Source organism: Caretta caretta, chromosome 1 (assembly GCF_965140235.1).
Source record: "Caretta caretta isolate rCarCar2 chromosome 1, rCarCar1.hap1, whole genome shotgun sequence".
NCBI lineage: Eukaryota > Metazoa > Chordata > Testudines > Cheloniidae > Caretta > Caretta caretta.
In genome coordinates, this window is record NC_134206.1 from 37,777,106 (window position 1) to 37,795,080 (window position 17,975).

At 39.1% G+C, this 17,975-nt stretch overlaps 1 protein-coding gene across 5 annotated transcripts in view; it reads left to right on the forward strand.

Annotated features, from left to right (window-relative positions):
- The window catches only part of CUL5 (cullin 5), a 94,908-nt gene extending 77,547 nt beyond the window's left edge, over window positions 1-17,361 (forward strand). For 3 of the 5 annotated variants that reach the window (XM_075127155.1, XM_075127177.1, XM_048844540.2), the window contains one exon: window positions 1,745-5,784. In XM_075127155.1, coding sequence (XP_074983256.1) covers window positions 1,745-1,939 — 195 coding nt within the window. In that variant the 3' untranslated portion in view covers window positions 1,940-5,784. Of the gene's footprint in view, window positions 1-1,744; window positions 5,785-9,233; window positions 12,054-17,121 lie in introns of those variants that run through there. The other 2 variants (XM_075127163.1, XM_075127171.1) reach the window with 2 other exon arrangements.
- The last annotated feature ends 614 nt before the right edge of the window (window positions 17,362-17,975 follow it).

Genomic DNA, 17,975 nt, shown 5'->3' on the forward strand with positions numbered 1-17,975 from the left:
AATAAAACTATCATACACCACGCCTTGCAGTGGACTCTCAGCATTTCACAATTAACTTCAACTTGCAGTTTCTTTCTGATCATGGTCAGGGATTAGATTCCCCAGGTCACTGCAGCCAGCTCTCTAGCAAACTGTGCCACCTGGGTCCACTTGACATTTTGGCTCGTCTTTCAACAGAAATCTTGATTTATGCATGGTCATGGCTAAGCTAATGGAAACTCGTGTTGAGCTCCTTGATGCCTGAGAGCTTGTTTTTCAATGGAAAGATAATTTTTCTAATGACAATTACTTTAGCACACAGAGCGAGTGAATGCCTTAGTGGCTGACCCATGTTGTATACCAACCACAAAGTAAGGTAGCACGATGAATGCCTTCTAAATTCCTTCAAAAGTTGGTGACTGAAATCCATCATAGCTCTTAGTCATCCTCTCAGCAGTTAACTGTATACTTTCTATCCACCAACCTCTTCATGAAATGTATTCAGTAGCTGGTTAGGTGAATTAAGAAGGATGGTTGTAGGATGTGACTTTCAGTTCTTTCCAAACTAGCCGACAAATGATTATTCAAAGTAGAGATCTGTGTAGCATACTAACTTCAAAGATCTCTACAGTGCAGATCATTCCAAAGTAGTCTGTTGTTTAGGGGCATTCTGTTGTAAGCCCAAAGAAAACCAGCCCTTTTTAATGTTTTGCTCTTAGAGGTTATTAAAAATATAGCGTGTGCCCTTTTTTCTTCGGTGAGTGACTGAAGGCATTTGGTCCATCAATAACTGAGATGGACAGTAAAATCATTACTATTCCCATCTTAGATATTTGCTGAGCAAAACATAGTTTTAAACCAAACTTCATAGGAACATAGAGAGTGCCATACTGGATCAAACTTGTAGTCTGTCTAGTTCACTGTCCTGTTTCTGACAGTGACCAGTGCCAGATGCTTCAAAGGAATGTTAAGATCCCTGCAGTAGGTGAATGTGGAGTATTCTGCTCTCCACATTAGATCTTACCTTGGTCTCTAATAGTTTAAAGGTGGGCTTAAACCCTGAAGCATGAAGTTTAATATTCCTTCCAAAATCTTTGTTGATATTACCTATTATAATCTTTGATGATGTTATCCATATAAATTTCCAATCTCTTTGAATTTTGCTAAGTTCTTGGCTTCTGGAACTTCGAGTGGTACTGAATTCTACAGTCTAATTATTCATTGTGTGGAACAAGTATTTTCTTTGATCAGTTTGTAATTTTTTTCCACCTTTTAGTTTCCTTGAATATCAACATGTTCTTGTGTTCCCAAACAACCTTCTGTATACCATTCATTATTTTTTCCAGCTGTTAAAGGCTATTCATCTCACCCATTTAATCCACATAGTTACTGCATTTCACACTGGTTAAATATGCATGTATGTGGAGTGATTTCCTCATGGGAAGATCCTGCCCTCATTTACTCTTATGCACATCCACTGAAGTCAGTGGGATTGACTGGGCATGAACAAAAGCAGAAGTTAGCTCTAGGTTGCTTTTACTAAGGCCAACTATATATACTTTCTTTAGGATCTAGTGTTATAACTTAACAGGCTAAATTTCCTATTAGCAACATATTGAGGGAAAAAAAACATTTAATTGATGTTCATCAAACTGAATTGCTCTCTTTCCTTTCCCACAGCCTCCCAATTAACCCTGTGTATTCATTTTGCCACTTGTACCCGATATTTCCAAAAATACTTTTCTTTTTTATCCCCCCCTACTAGGAGGCTATTATCCAAATAATGAAAATGCGGAAGAAAATTACTAATGCTCAGCTTCAGACTGAACTGGTAGAAATATTGAAAAACATGTTCTTGCCACAAAAGAAAATGATAAAAGAGCAAATTGAATGGCTTATAGAGCACAAATATATCAGAAGAGATGAATCGGATATCAACACCTTCATATACATGGCATAATTTGAAGACTCTGTAAGATGCCGAGAACACAAATTGAAGGGTGCTTGGGCAGACAGCTGCAACAGTTTTTGTGCTGGAGAAGGACTCATTTAAACTTTCATTACATATTAAAATCCCTGCCTTATCTTACAAGAGGACTATATTTTGCCAATCTCATTCAGCTAGCATGGTGGCATTCCCTTCATGTTGCACACTTTAACAGCATGCTGTTTTGTGGGAAACTTGCATTCATGAAGAGCCCATTGTGAGCTTTTTAAAGTAGATTTGATTTACACCCACCAAGAAGAATACAGGTTTGGGTTTTTAGATGAACAGTACTTGCACACAGAAAAAGACCTTCGAATACTCATGCACTGAGGAACTGCTATTAAGTTTGTTTTTGTTTTTAAATGCAATTAGGACTAGAAGTAGCACTTTCACTTTGTGTTTTGGATCAACAGAGTAAATGTAGTGTCCACCTTTGGTGATCCTTTTTATGTATAACATTTGAGAGAGACACAGATGCATCACGACAGATATGTATTTGTTACAGTAACAACCTGTTGGCTCAAGCAGTGCTTCAATATAGTAACTGGATTTTAATATTGACATAGAAGTGACATAAAAATATTTCTAACTTGTGGATGTTGTTTTTCCTTAAGCAGGAGATCATTGTTTTATATCGTTTGCTGTAAACATATGGATATACATTGCTTATCTTATCTGAGCAGATGGTTTATTGCAATCCTTTTGAAAAGGTGAATCTTTCTTCCCCATAACTGTTTTATGGCCGAGTCTGTTATAGTGAACAGAAATATTAAGTGTATTCCCTTGTACATTTAATATTTGTATTCCATATGTTTGAATATAACTACATACATCTGAAGGCATTAAAAAGTAACTGATCCATAAGTCCCTTATGAGAAAATAACCCTTTGCAATTTCTGCACACACACAGTAGCATCATATCCAGGTATCCAATGGCTTTATGTTTGAGGGTTTAGACTCTTAATTGCCTAAAAGTCAATCTCCTTTAAAATAAATAAATACATAAAGCAGCAGCTGCCTATTGATCTGAAGTGAGCAGGAGATGAAGAATGTAGCTAAAGGAGACCTACAAAGGTTTAAGGAAGAAAAAATACCCAGTTTTAGTGTGTGAAGAGAAATTGTCAAAATTCCTGATGTGTATTTGGCAAATTTTAAATGTTACTTCTGCCTTCAGCCATGTTAAGTAACCTCTTGGTAATATCTAATTCCCTCTCAAATGTTCCAGTGCTTATTGGGCTGATGACATCAGTATCGCTGGAGCAGAGAATCTGCCTTGGGGGGGGGTGGGGTGTGTGGAAGGTAAGTCAGCTTTTACTCAGTGTCATGTGAATACTCTTAGTTAGATGCTATCAGGCAGCCTTGCAAAAACTGCCCTGAAAATTTACCAACCCAGGCACAACATCTACTTGTTTGCTTTTGATAATCGATAATGGCGGGGACCCCCTTAATTTTACACACTCTTCCAAAAAAAAAAAAAAAAAACACCCTTTCCATAGGTGAGTGGGGAATTGAATTTTGCATGATCGCTGTAATGAGTAAAATAAGAGCATCTTACAAAAAAATAAATTGTGGGGATGGTCTTTTACTGCCTTAAGCCGACTGTGAGCTTGTCAACACTTAAAATGCTGCTGCGGCACAGCTGCACTGCTGTAGCACTTCAGCGTAGACACTACCTACACCATCGAGAGGGATTCTACTGTTGGTGTAGGTAATCCACCTCCCCGAGAGGCAGTAACTAGGTCGACAGAAAAATTTTTCTGTCTACAGTGTGGGGGGGATAGGTTGGTGTAATGTCTCAGAGGTGTGGATTTTTCACACACCTGAGAGATGTAGCTGTGCTGATGTGAACTAGTGTAGACCAAGGCTGTGTCTCCTACCACTGAAGAATGTGCCAGTATGAGTTCCTTAGAACAGTGCATATTTGACTTCTTGCTGTATAAGACATCTTCAGCTGCAGGAGGGCTTCATGGACGTGCAAGAGAGCGAGAAAAACTGATATAACTGGCAATATAAAACTCGGATTGAAATCTCACTGCATACATTTATATGCCTTTATTGATGCTTATAAATGAGTGGATACTGTGAAAACATATTTCACCTTCAAGGTAGCATGGAAACGTGAGATTTTTAGCCCTAAAATGTTACTATTCAGAATTAAAAGTAAATGGTGCTCTCTGTATTTTGCCAGTAACACACATGCCAACATTTTAAATTTAGAAAACGAAAATTAGTTTTGTTCTAAGAATAGAAATCTTTTTGTATGGTGCCACAAGATTTTCAGCATTTGTAACTTGATATTAAGAGTAATGCTCGTTTGGGAATAATTGGGAAATGGCGAACAAGCCAGAATTTTAAAATAATTCTATTATGATGATCTGAGCACTTATTTTGAATATGTAAGTTTACAACATTAAATCAGGGAATAATATCCATGAAGTATTGTCACACACAGGCAAGTTAAATGTAAAAGTGGGCAATACTAATTTCTAAGCCCTAACCAAAATCTAGGAGACAGCTTTGAGATTGACTTTCATAAACAATTATGTCCCAGTTCACTTTGCATCCAGACAGCAACAAACTCTTAAATGCTAGTTATTTATATTTCTCCCTTCCCCTCCCACTCGCATATACTAAAATTATAACCTGTAACTTATCTAAACATACCTCATTATCTGGATGAGGGGAATTTATAATTAACAGCACGTCTACAACATTGTTACATTTTCCTTAGGTTTATATTTGAAAATAGATGTTATGTTAAGAAACAAACAAACAAACCTTAAATCTGAGAATCACCCTAGCAATTTCCTAAAGATGCAGAATCACATTTAGCATTCTTCATCAGGTTACCTTCACGAACATGCATTTAAAGCTAATATTATGAGGCATAGGTAGATACTTTTGGTAAAGTGTTTTGGGGATGGGAGGAGTTCTGATCTAAATAAAAATGAGATTCTTCACTTGCAATATGGCAACAATGCACTTTTAAAGCTGAAGTTTAGCAATGACTATATATCTCCAAAGACCTAGCTTAAAGAGGTGCTGCATCTGAAACACATGGTGCCACTCACGGTGTCACAGTGAATAGGTATGGAGTAAAACTGACTACTGAAGCGAAAATACAGTTTGTCACATTCTTAATGTCTCATTGAATTAAGAAACATTGTTAAATCCTTCTCTGTCCCAATAACTTAATGAAGATCTCAGTTTTAATTCTGAAGTCTTTCCACTGTTAGTGTCCATAGTTTCTGTTTAGTAATCTAATTCTCTTGCACTTGTTTTGAGCATAATACAATTACATTTCAAAAACAAAACAAATGGTGGCTTTCTTGTTTTCACGTTTTCTTAAATATGTAATATGTTCTGAATAGTCAGCATGTAAGATGCATATTTTAAAAACACAATGGGGTGAAAGATATGATAGTTTTTACAGAAAGATTTGCTGTCTTAGAGTCAAACAGTTTTCTATTTTCATCTAAATGACTGGGATGCTATCTTTGTAAATTCTTCGAGGTCATATGAAATATTCTTTGTGAAATAATACATGAAAGCTTTCCTGTCATATACACTATATGTAGTCTGGTGTGTTGAGCAAGCTTGAGTTCCTAGGTTGTAATATCAATCTACATATGGTATTTACAATTTTGAATGTGTGCCACTACATACTGAGATAATAATGCTGTACAATTTTGAATGGTAGCAGTTTCTTTATGGCAGTCCGGCTGAACTATTTTGATGTACTGCTTAATTTTTGAATTTTATTTTTTAAGTTGTATAATTTATTTTCTTGCAAAATAAAAATGTAATATAAAAGACTATTCATTTTAGCAAGATATGTTGGTGTCCTCCCCTGCAAATTTTTTAATGAGCATAGTACTCTTCCCTAATTATTATATTAGAAATACCACCGTGTGTGAAATCTACCTATTCTAAATTCCAGTGTATATTATGAGGTGAGCAGAGGACCAAAACATATAATGAAACAAGTTTTCAGTCCTCCTTTCTCACCTATGTAATTTGATTTAAGTGTGTGGGTGTATGTACATAGAGATGGATCTTTTGCTGTCGTTTTTTATGCTGTATGTTAAATTCCTTTTTAAAGGTGAAATGCAAATCTAAAATGAAAGGTAACTTAAGCCAAGAAATGTGGGCTGAATACCCTCAGTACCAGTGTTGCTCAGGAGTATACAGCACACAAATGGTGTGGTTCTTTTAAAAATGTATATATGTCCATGAAATTCTCTGGCACATCTTTGTTAAATACCTCCCAGAATAAATCACTTTGTGAAATCACTGATACCATTAGTTCCCCTGATTGCATAGTACTAGAACTATCTATCAGTGATGTCACCAAATTATGCAAGTTGATAGAACTTTCAGGAAGCTAATACTGTATAAACAATCCAAGATGAAGGAAAACTTTCAGCCAAGTTATTGATGCTGCTGTGACTTTCTGCTTTGACTGTCCTTGCCTTCTTTTTATTATGTTACAATTCTTATATTTCAGCTTTTTTGTATTTAAGGTGCACAGAGTAAATTTAGAATGTTTTGTGCCTTCTGATATATGCAAAGATTATTCTTTCTATGGAATAAATACTATTTTTGAATGAATATTCAGTGCTCATGGCAGTTTTCAGACTGGCAACCCTTGCATACAAGGCTTCCGTATACTATACTGCCAATGTTTCTCAATCCTGTTCACAAGAACTCAATGCAAAAGGTAAGTACAATCAGTTGCCAAGTCCCACAAATCCTTGGGAGGGCGCTTCCGCTACCACCTGCAGCAAGGAAAGTAGTTGGGATGATGGTCTTTGTGAAATGTGTCCACAAGAAATAAATAAGAGAAGCAACTCTTACAGAAATTCATTGTGTAGTATTGGGTGGTAACTTCTTCAGGTTCTACCATCTTATGTTAGACTTGAACCAATGACTTAAAGGTGAAAGGCTTTTTATCTATTTTAGTCTTCTGATCTATTTAGTTCCCTACTATGTTCAATTATGATTGTATCCATTAACATGTCTCCTGTTTATATTTGTGTGTGTGTGTTGCGGGAGTGGGGGGAGGGAATTTCCTATGGTGCGGCTGAAAGAGAATCTTTTGTTGTTTTATAGCTATCTTTTGTCATGTGACCTTTCCATTTCTCCTGGTGTCCTGCCTTCATTTCATACTTGGTAATTCTAGCTTCTGAAATCTCCCATGTAACGTCAGTTGGACAATGTGAGCCAGAGCCTGGGACATAATCTGGAGAGTACACATCACAAACTGAGGGGGCAGGGTATTACTCTCCGCTGATCCTGGGCCTGCTCTGTGCAAGGCCAATCTCCAGAGATAAGTGTAGCGTCTGCTCCAACTTATACCAGCTTTTAACAGCCCTGAGGGAGCCATAACCCTCGAAGCAGATAGTGTAGGAGGCACTGTGCCACCAAATGATGCATAGGAGTTGTATTCCCTTGCCTAGTTTTGCTGGCTTGATTGGTCAGAGTCTGTCATTAGTGCTGTGGAGCCCAGGATCTGACCCTTTATGACTTCCATTCCATTTACTTTCATGGTTCGATGCTGCATTCAAAAATAGTGTTGCCAGTGATCATGGATACCTTAATATGTGAAATATTTAAAATATCCCGTATTAAATGTTGCATAACAGTTTATAAAGTGCTTTTGTACCTTTTATGCAGAAAGTAATCATATACAAGTAAAATAATTATTCTCTTACTTGCAATGATATTTTGATGTCTTGTCTTCTCTGCTTTCATTTTTAGAAGGTTTGGGGAATACTCTGATGCATATCATACTCACTGAATAGTCTTCAAGTGGACTATTTCACCCTTTTTGCCTTCTAATTTATTCCTTGAGTTACTCATTGTACTAGTACTAGTAGTAATCATAGGAAAATGACATTTGCACGGCTCAAATCCCAGTGTAAACTAGTCTTTTACGTGAGAAATCTGTCTTGTTGCTTAAGTATTTGGTTTACAACCAGTGGAGTGCTCAGATAACTTTTTTTTTTTTTTTTAAATATAATGATGTCTTGTGTTTTATCTTCTGGGCCACAGAATTGCTATCCATTCTGCAGAAAACACTGATATATTATCTGATACCCTTGCTCACCTCTTGGCCAGGTACAGCATGCTTACTCATTGTATCCTGACTCATGTTTTTTCAGACTAGCAGGGCAAAAATCATTCTAGTGTGGGCAAGAGACACAATCATCCATAATGTTTGTGACTTTGTTTAAAATACATTCAAGTGAGAGAAACATTTTATAATTCTATCATGCTTTTCATGAGTGCAGTCAACATTGCTAAAGGAACCTGCACTGCAGGAATAAATGTGAAATCAAGGAGACCTGGAAACTTGACTTTGTTCTTAATTAGTCTATCTGTGCTTGTTTTCAGAATTTAGCATTAGAAAAGACATCCATGTCCAACCAAGCACCTTCTTTATTTTTATTTCTTTTTGTTACACTTAATCTTTAAATCTGTTTTCAGATTTAAGATTTTTTAGCTGTTTTGAGCCAAGCTTTGAGCTCTGTTCCCTGTGTTATTTGTTCATATATAGTTAGTTGCTGAGCTGTATGGCTCTGGATCAGAGAAATGGGATTTTTTTAAGAGAGAGCTGCTTGGCAGTAATTGTCATGCCTGACTGCTTGTAAGAGGTTGGGGGCCATCATCTACCAAAAAGCAAGGAGCCAAATGAATTGCGATCTTGCCCCTGTCTCTGTAAGCTTCCCTCAGTCCCTCTAGTTTAGAGAGCTGCTAGAGCTACTCACAGAAAGAGAGGTAGTAGCCAATGTAAACAAAGACCAAAAAAAAAAAGGAAAATGGCACTCTACATCAGAGGGAACACTCAGGATGTATGTAGAGTGGGAGAAGAAGAAAAAGAAATGTTGCCTTTATTGGTGAGTGATATTTTTTTCCCCCTAGTCATATGACAATCTCCTCTCCCATCCTATAACCAGCATTCTGGATTGTGACTGGAGGGTTATAGGGGGGTGAAATTGCTCAATTAGGGCAAACTACAAAGAATGGGGCTGACAGTCCCCCAAACTGGTGGTTATTCCTGTGACATTGCACTCTATATGATTTTATTAAAATACGCTAATGAGTATGAATATAATGTAACTGGAATATGCTTCATGCAAAAGGTCTCTTGTAAGGTATTACAAAGCTTATAGTCTACTGCGTGTGGTCATCCTATTTGTATAAATGTATCATTCTTGTATCTGAAACTAGAAATATGAAGTATAACTCTGAGGTCCTATTGTAGTTATGCCAAGTGTGGGCCATTAATGGCGGTTGACGGAAGCGATCTGTGTAGAAGACTGGACAGACTGGACAGTCTTGAAACAACAGACTGGACTTCTGCATTCCTTCCGTCGACATGCACGGGCTGAAATTGTGGAAAAGCAGCATCACTTGCCCCATAACCTCAGCCATGCTGAACACAACGCCATCAGGAACAATTCTGACATCATAATCAAAAAGGCTGACAAAGGAGGTGCTGTTGTCGTCATGAATAAGTTGGAATATGAACAAGAGGCTGCTAGGCAGCTCTCTAACTCTACATTCTACTTGCCATTATCTTCTGATCCCACTGAGGATTACCAAATGAAACTACACCATCTGCTCAAGAAACTCCCTGAAAAAGCACAGGAACAGATCTGTACAGGCACATGCCTAGAACCCTGAGCAGGGGTATTCTGTCTTCTTCCCAAGATCCATAGACCTGGGAATCCTGGATGCCCCATCATCTCAGTCATTGGCACCCTGACAGCAGGATTGTCTGGCTATGTGGACTCTCTCCTCAAGCCCTACGCTACCAGCACTCCCTGTTATCTTCAAGACACCACTGACTTCCTGAGGAAACTACAATCCATCGGTGATCTTCCAGAAAACACCTTCCTGGCCACTATGGATGGAGAATCCTTCTACACCAACATTCCACACAAAGATGGACTACAAGCTATCAGGAACAGTATCCCCGATAATGTCACGGCAAACCTGGTGGCTGACCTTTGTAACTTTGTCCTCACCCACAACTATTTCACATTTGGGGACAATATATACCTTCAAGTCAGCGGCACTGCTATGGGTACCCGCATGGCCCCACAGAATGCCAACGTTTTTATGGCTGACTTAGAACAACGCTTCCTTAGCTCTCGTCCCCTAATGCCCCTATTCTATTTGTGCTACACTGATGACCTCTTCATCATCTGGACCCATGGGAAGGAGGCCCCTGAGGAATTCCACCATGATTTCAACAACTTCCATTCCACCATCAACCTCAACCTAGAACAGTCAACACAAACGGTCCATTTCCTGGACCACTACTGTGCTAATACGCGATGGTCACATAAACGCCACTCTATACCTGAAACCTACTGACTGCTATACTTAAATACATGCCTCCAGCTTCCATCCAGGACACACCACATGATCCATTGTCTACAGCCAAGCTCTAAGATACAATTGCATTTGCTCCAATCCCTCAGACAGAGACAAACACCTACAAGATCTCTATCAAGCATTCTTACAACTACAGTACCCACCTGCTGAAGTGAAAAAACAGATTGACAGAGCCAGAAGAGTACCCAGAATTCACCTACTACAGGACAGGCCCACAAAGAAAACAAGGGAAGCCACTAGCTGTCACCTTCAGCCCCCAACTAAAACCTCTCCAGCACATCATCAAAGATTTACAACATATCCTGAAAAATGATCCCTCACTCTCACAGATCTTGGGAGACAGCCCAATCCTCGCTTACAGACAGCCCCACAACCTGAAGCAAATACTCACCAACAACCACACATCAGCAACTAAACCACTAACCCAGGAACCTATCCTTGCAACAAAGCCCGACGCCAACTCTGTCCACATATTTAGTCAAGTGACACCATCATAGCACCTAATCACATTAGCCACACCTTCAGGGGCTTGTTCACCTGCACATCTACCAATGTGATATATGCCATCATGTGCCAGCAATGCCCCTCTGCCATGTACATTGGCCAAACCAGACAGTCTCTACGCAAAAGAATAAATGAACACAAATCTGACATCAGGAATCATAACATTCAAAAACCAGTAGAACACTTCAAGCTCTGTGGCCACTCAGTAAAAGATTTAAGGACGGCCATTTTGCAACAGAAAAGCTTCAAAAACAGACTCCAAGGAGAAACTGCTGAGCTTGAATTAATATGCAAACTAGATACCATTAACTTGGGTTTGAATAGAGACTGGGAGTGACTGGGTCATTACACATATTGAATGTATTTCCTTAAGTATCCTCACACCTTCTTGTCAACTGTCTAAATGGGCCATCTTGATTATCACTACAAAAGTTTTTTTTCTCCTGTTGATAAAGCTCATCTTAACTAATTAGCCCCTCAGTTTGTATGATAACTTCCAACTTATCTGTATGTGTGTGTGTATGTATATATATCTTACTATATGTTCCATTCTGTGCATCCGATGAAGTGGGCTGTAGCCCACGAAAGCTTGTGATCTAATACATTTGTTAGTCTCTAAGGTGCCACAAGTACTTCTGTACTTTTTGTGGATACAGACTAACACGGCTCCTACTCAGAAATCTGTTTTACTTGTAAGTCTTCCTGTATACCTGTGGGCTGGCAGGTGGGTAATGAAGTCTTACAGTGACATGATCATGTCACCTGAACTGGAATCCATCTTAAACCTGGTGCTTTTCTATTGAGAAGAGGGGTGGCAACCCAGAGGGACAAATGATTCCCGCCTTATGCAAAAGATATATAAGTGGATAGAACAGAACAAAGGGGGCGGCCATCATGAGAAATCCCCTAGCTACCACTTGAGCTGGAACAAGGGCTGTACCAAGGGAAAGGATTATGCCCAGACTAGGAAGGTGTCCAGTCTGTGAAAGAAACTTATTGAAACATCTCTGAGGATGAGATTTTATCTGTAGTCAATTTTATTACTGTACTAAACTTAGACTTGCGTGTTTTATTTTATTTTTGCTTGGTAATTCACTTTGTTCCATCTGTTACTACTTGGAACCACTTAAATCCTACTTTCTGTATTTAATAAAATCACGTTTTGCTTATTCATTAACCCAGGGTATGTATTAATACCGGGGGGGGGGGGGGGGACAGCTGTGCATATCTCTCTATCCGTGTTATAGAGGCCGAACAATTTATAAGCTTTATACAGGGTACAACTGATTTATTTGGGGTTTGGACCCCATTGGGAGTTGAGCATCTGAGTGTTAAAGACAGGAACACTTCCCAAGCTGCTTTCAATTAAGCCTACAGCTGTTAGGGGACATGGTTCAGACCTGGGTCTGGATTTGCAGCAGGCTAATGGGTCTGGCTCAAACCAGGCAGAGCACTGAAGTCTTAAGCTGCCAGGGCAGGAAAGCAGGAGCAGAAGTAGTCTTGGCACATCAGGTGGCAGCCCCCAAGGGAGTTTCTGTGATCCAACCTGTCACAATTCCAATACTTGGATTTACCAAGCCAGAAACAAAAGAGCTTTTATGATGCTTTATTAGTTACTCAGAAGCCAAAAATACAGTTCCCTTAAAGCAGTCCAGCCTTGGGCTTCCACCCAGACAGCCAAGTCAGATATGACGATGATTGAAAATTTTGTTCATCATATAAAAAGTTCTACCAATCCCAAAGGATTGGACACCTCACAGGTTAATGAATATTTTAGATCTTACCCAAATGGCATACCTGGCATACATCAAAAGAAATTAACAGCCAGAGGAGTTAATTCCACAAAGAAATCTGCCAGCAGACCAAGGGATGCGATCATTCCCCTCTATTCGACGTTGGTGAGGCCTCATCTGGAGTACTGTGTCCAGTTTTGGGCCCCATACTACAAGAAGGATGTGGAAAAAAATCAGAAAGCGTCCAGCGGAAGACAAAAAAATTAGGGGACTGGAACACATGACTTATGAGGAGAGGCTGAGGGAACTGGGATTGTTTAGTCTGCGGAAGAGAAGAATGAGGGGGGATTTGATAGCTGCTTTCAACTACCTGAGAGGTGGTTCCAGAGAGGATGGTTCTAGACTATTCTCAGTGGTAGAAGAGGACAGGACAAGGAGTAATGGTCTCAAGTTGCAGTGGGGGAGGTTTAGGTTGGATATTAGGAAAAACTTTTTCACTAGGAGGGTGGTGAAACACTGGAATGCGTTACCTAGGGAGGTGGTAGAATCTCCTTCCTTAGAAGTTTTTAAGGTCAGGCTTGACAAAGCCCTGGCTGGGATGATTTAATTGGGGATTGGTCCTGCTTTGAGCAGGGGGTTGGACTACATGACCTCCTGAGGTCCCTTCCAACCCTGATATTCTATGATTCTATGAAATACATGCATACAGCCAATTCTAATTCACTAAAGTAAAATTTATTTTAAAAAAGAGAGTATTGGTTAAAAGATCAGTATACATACAGACTTGAATATAATGCTTAGGTCAGTTTCAGAGTAGAGATGGTGGTCTTCAGAGTTGCATAGAGTTTTTTCAGAATTAGTCCATAGGTTATAGTCCAAATATTCAATATCAGGGCAGTCTGGATGGCACTGGAGATCTGTCTTACAACTCAAACTTCCCCTGAATAAAGCTTAAGCAGATATGAGATGAAAGGATTAGGTCCCAAGAGTTTTTATAGAGATTTTTGCAGCCTCTTGACCATGCAGTCCTGGGATGAACAATAGTGTTTTTTGAAGTAACCTATTTCCTAAACATCACCAGTCATTAACTGCATGGATTAATATAAGGTAATTATCAATTGAGCAGTTCGTAGACCGTTTACTACAAACTTCATCTAAATGTTAATATTCCCTTTTGATCTGTGAATCAATAGCTATAGTAATAGACAGGAACTGTCTGTTTACATGGCTAACATTTAGCAAGATATAAGTAAATGCATACAATTAGTAGTACCTCTAATTCTCTAATAATACAGGTTTGCATTTCAAAGCTCTAGTCCATTTGAAATGGTTATGTTAACTATTTCTAAGAAATAGCCCTAATTATCATTTTATACACTTCTCTAAAAAGTCTTTAAAGGTTAAATTAGGGTCAGTTAGTCTGCAAGTTGCTTAACCTTTTTTGGCCCTGTATCATATGGATAGTTAGTGCAGTACCTGAGGAGGGAAGGTCTTACCATATGGTGCTACTTGCAGGACCCTCTATTCAAAAGAGGTATTCTGGGATTTGCAGAGGTCCAGCTGATAGTATTGTATGAAGGTGTGAGGAGATCAGCAGGTTGCTGCCTTAAATCCTTCATAGGTTTTATTTAGGTGTGGCAGGTGAGAGGATGGGGGGGTGTCCTGATAGATTGAGAATATATGATGAGAGAGAAATAGTGACCCTGTCCTGGGAATGCAGAAACCAAGTATTGGGAATGCTCTAATAAGATTGTGGTTGTTCATAGCTTTTTCTTCACTGGGAGGTGATACACTGACAATCAGGAATTTTGTAAGAGCCTGGGGCTGAAGAAAACCTGAAGGGCAAGGTAGTAAATTAAAAGTGGTTGTCCTCAAGAACACATTATAGGAAATAGCAGGGATGTGGTGGCATGCTGAGCAGGGAAGCGGTGACTGATCTCAGCAGGGCTTGTTACCCCAAGGATTTCTCTCAGCTAGGGTGGTCTCAAGAATACCAAGGGGACATGGCCCATTTGTCCGATAAGTGATTGACACAAGTAGTATCTCTAAAAACAAACACTTTATTGACACAACACAGCACAACACTGTCACAATAGATGAAGAGCACCCCAAATTGAAGTTACATATAATTGGGAGTGATGCTGAGTGGTCGTGCCCTGCTTCTGATGACCAGTCTTCCACGGGTCACTGGCAGCAGTTCTCTCGAGTCAAGTCTTCATGGGGCCTCTTCTCTTTTCTTTCTGCTCTCCTACAAACACTCACTGACTGACTGATTCTTATACCACTCTTGTTTTTCTCACTTTTGCTTATATTTTTCTGTCAGGACCCTTGGTGCATGTACCAGCATTGCAACACAGTATCTAAATGCACCCAATCTTGTGATTAACTGCCTCACCAGTGCTTTTTATTTTCCCACCAGTTTTTGTTGCTACATGTTCTCTTACCTTCAGCTAATGGTGGAATGGTACCTCAGTGATGTGCTTACTTAACACACAATGATGACAAGATTTATAATAGGAGTAACTCGTTCTCTGCTATCAGTCCCCTCCTTGATGATTCATAGAATCAGAGAATATCAGGGTTGGAAGGGACCTCAGGAGGTCATGTAGTCCAACCCCCTGCTCAAAGCAGGACCAATCCCCAATTTTTGCCCCAGATCCCTAAATGGCCCCCTCAAGGATTGAACTCGCAACCCTGGGTTTGGCAGGCCAATGCTCAAACCACTGAGCTATCCCTCCCCACCCCAACCATATATATATACATACACAGACATATATATACATACACAGACACTCAATTATCACCATTTAGTAAGGTCAGTGGATATTTGGCTTTGTCCAACATTAGCTCCAGGCTCCCTTAGGGACTGAGCAGGTGTGGCTTCTTGTTGGCACAATACCTTATTACCCCTGATTTTGCCTCACTAGGACGATGTAACCATTTCAATTCTTTTTAAAGTGCATATGCTGCAGTTGCTTAATCCAGCATGCCACAATAACAGTCAGGACCACTACCAATATCTGAAACGCTAAAAACATTGCAATGGGGTGCAGAATTGCATTAAAGCACTGTGGGAGGCTATTTACCATTTATGTTTTGTAATCCCTTTTACTTTCTTTACAATTTGTTTAATTTTATTAACTGTGTGGTGTACAGTTGTCATAACCCTGTGTGCATTAGTTTGAGGTTTTTTGCAAACAGTTTTACAAATTTGTATAATTTAACCCTTATCTTTAGATACGCTAAAATTTACATTTAATTACAGCAATTATATTACATAAATATAGATTTATTAGTAATATAACACTTGTAAGGCATGTATGAAAGGAGAGAGAAATTTAAATTATGGATGATCAAGCCCTTGACAAATAGGCTGTCCTACCATGCACATTAAAATGACTTAGAGAACTATATGCATATACATTTTTTTTCATAAAATCTGGAGGCACTGTTAAATGAAAATGTAATTTTCAGCCTTCATACTGAAAGAGCATTTGTATGCCATTACGACGACCATATATTAATGTGTAAGTACTCAGTTCAGTTCTTTTTCCTTTTTAATTTCAACCTTTAGCATTCAGTGTTCTGCCTGCTTGTTTGTGGAACTTTGCCAGTGCTTTTCCTTTTTTCTAGCATTATTACAAAGTTCAATAACCTTTTGTTGAATAGTCCAAATAACACAAACGTTTTTACTTTCCAATACCTTCCTGCATAAAATGCAGTTATAACCAGTTTTCCTATATACACAACTACAGACCCATTATATGAGAGAAGATTTAATTGATAGTGGCATTTTCCTTTAAATTAAAAAAAAAGAAACAGAAGGCTGTACAGCATTACTGTTGCAAATGTTTGCTGGAATACACAATGAATTACCACACTGCTTTGCCCTACTTGTGGGTCAATGTTTAACAAAACAGAGCTCTGGTTGGCAGTGTTGTGGGCCCATTCTAGCAATATGGTGTCATTTTCTCCCCTTACCCGTTTAGAAGCGTACAACGCTACAAATGCACATGAGGGATTTTCTGAGTGTTTGGTGGCAGTAAGTGTGGTGGGTTTAGAAGGTATTATCCCTGAGCCATTTATTAATCCACAGTTGCCCTGGTTGATTTACTTCCCACCATATGATTCACTGCTCGCTCTTTTGGGACCAGCTGGTTGAGGAAAATCATGAGGGATGATAGCACCTGGGTTTGCAAGAGGGGCAAAGGAGATAAATCACTCGTAAGGAATGCCTGCAACTATATTTGAGTCACATGTGAGTCCCAGGGTAACTTCAATGTACCAATTCCCTACAGCCTTTCCAATAGCACTGGGAAATGAATATACACAGCTGACATACACATTCAGAAGTCATATTGATGCTTTAGAGCCCTCTACTGGAATGTACATTGTTTAGGGCACTAGACCACCTGGCTCTCAAAGGTCTTATGTGGAAGACAGCAGGGCTTAGTCATTTTAGGAGCCAAGGTTTGTACATGAGTGTAAATTTTGCTTGTTTCATTTTCTCAGAACTGACAATGAAGTAGCAGCTTGGTGGCAACATGCAGGAGTAACCCAAAGGACCAGGATAGCAGTCTCAGTAAATTGTCCATTACTTTCTCCAAGGGGTTAGGGAAAGGAAGGAATTGCACTAAACTTACAAAGGTAGTCCTGATGATAATTCCTATGTTCAATGCCATTTTCATAACATCTATTATTGTTCTGTTTTGTATTTAAAATGAGAAAATAAAGGTTATTTTGTGTACAAAACCTATAGCTATTGATTTATTTTACGTTTTTCATTCCTTTTCCATTTTTGCCATAACAAGTGTAACAAATAATTGATCCACCCATTACCTACTTTTTTAGACACACCTCTAACATACTTCAGACATGTTACATAGGTACTGTTCAACCTCCAGTATGGGTGGATGAGTGTCAGAGAGGGAGAAGTAGACCAGGAGAGTGAATTTGTGGGCAAATTGAGCAAAATATAAACACGATGCTTTTAGAAAGATTGGGGTTTACTGCCTGTACTACTACATATTAAATGCTGAAAATCTGGTCCTTGCTGTAAAATATTTAAGTAGAGCTATTCCTAGGCCTGAAAATCTTAGTCTAACAGACAACGATCATATACAGAATGCTGCAGAATGTTTCCTCAGCAACATGAGCTGCAGCAAGCAAATGTTATCTGTCTGCTGCTCTGTACCCTGGCTTCCCATAGAATATCAAGTCAGGTTCAAGGTGCTCATTGGTCTGGGCCCAGCATATCTAAAAGATCAACTGAAGCTCTAGGATGAAGACTGATAGTTCCATTCTGCCAGAGGAGTAGAGTTGTTTATTTGAGACCAAATTACCAATGTCAGGCAGGGTTATTAATA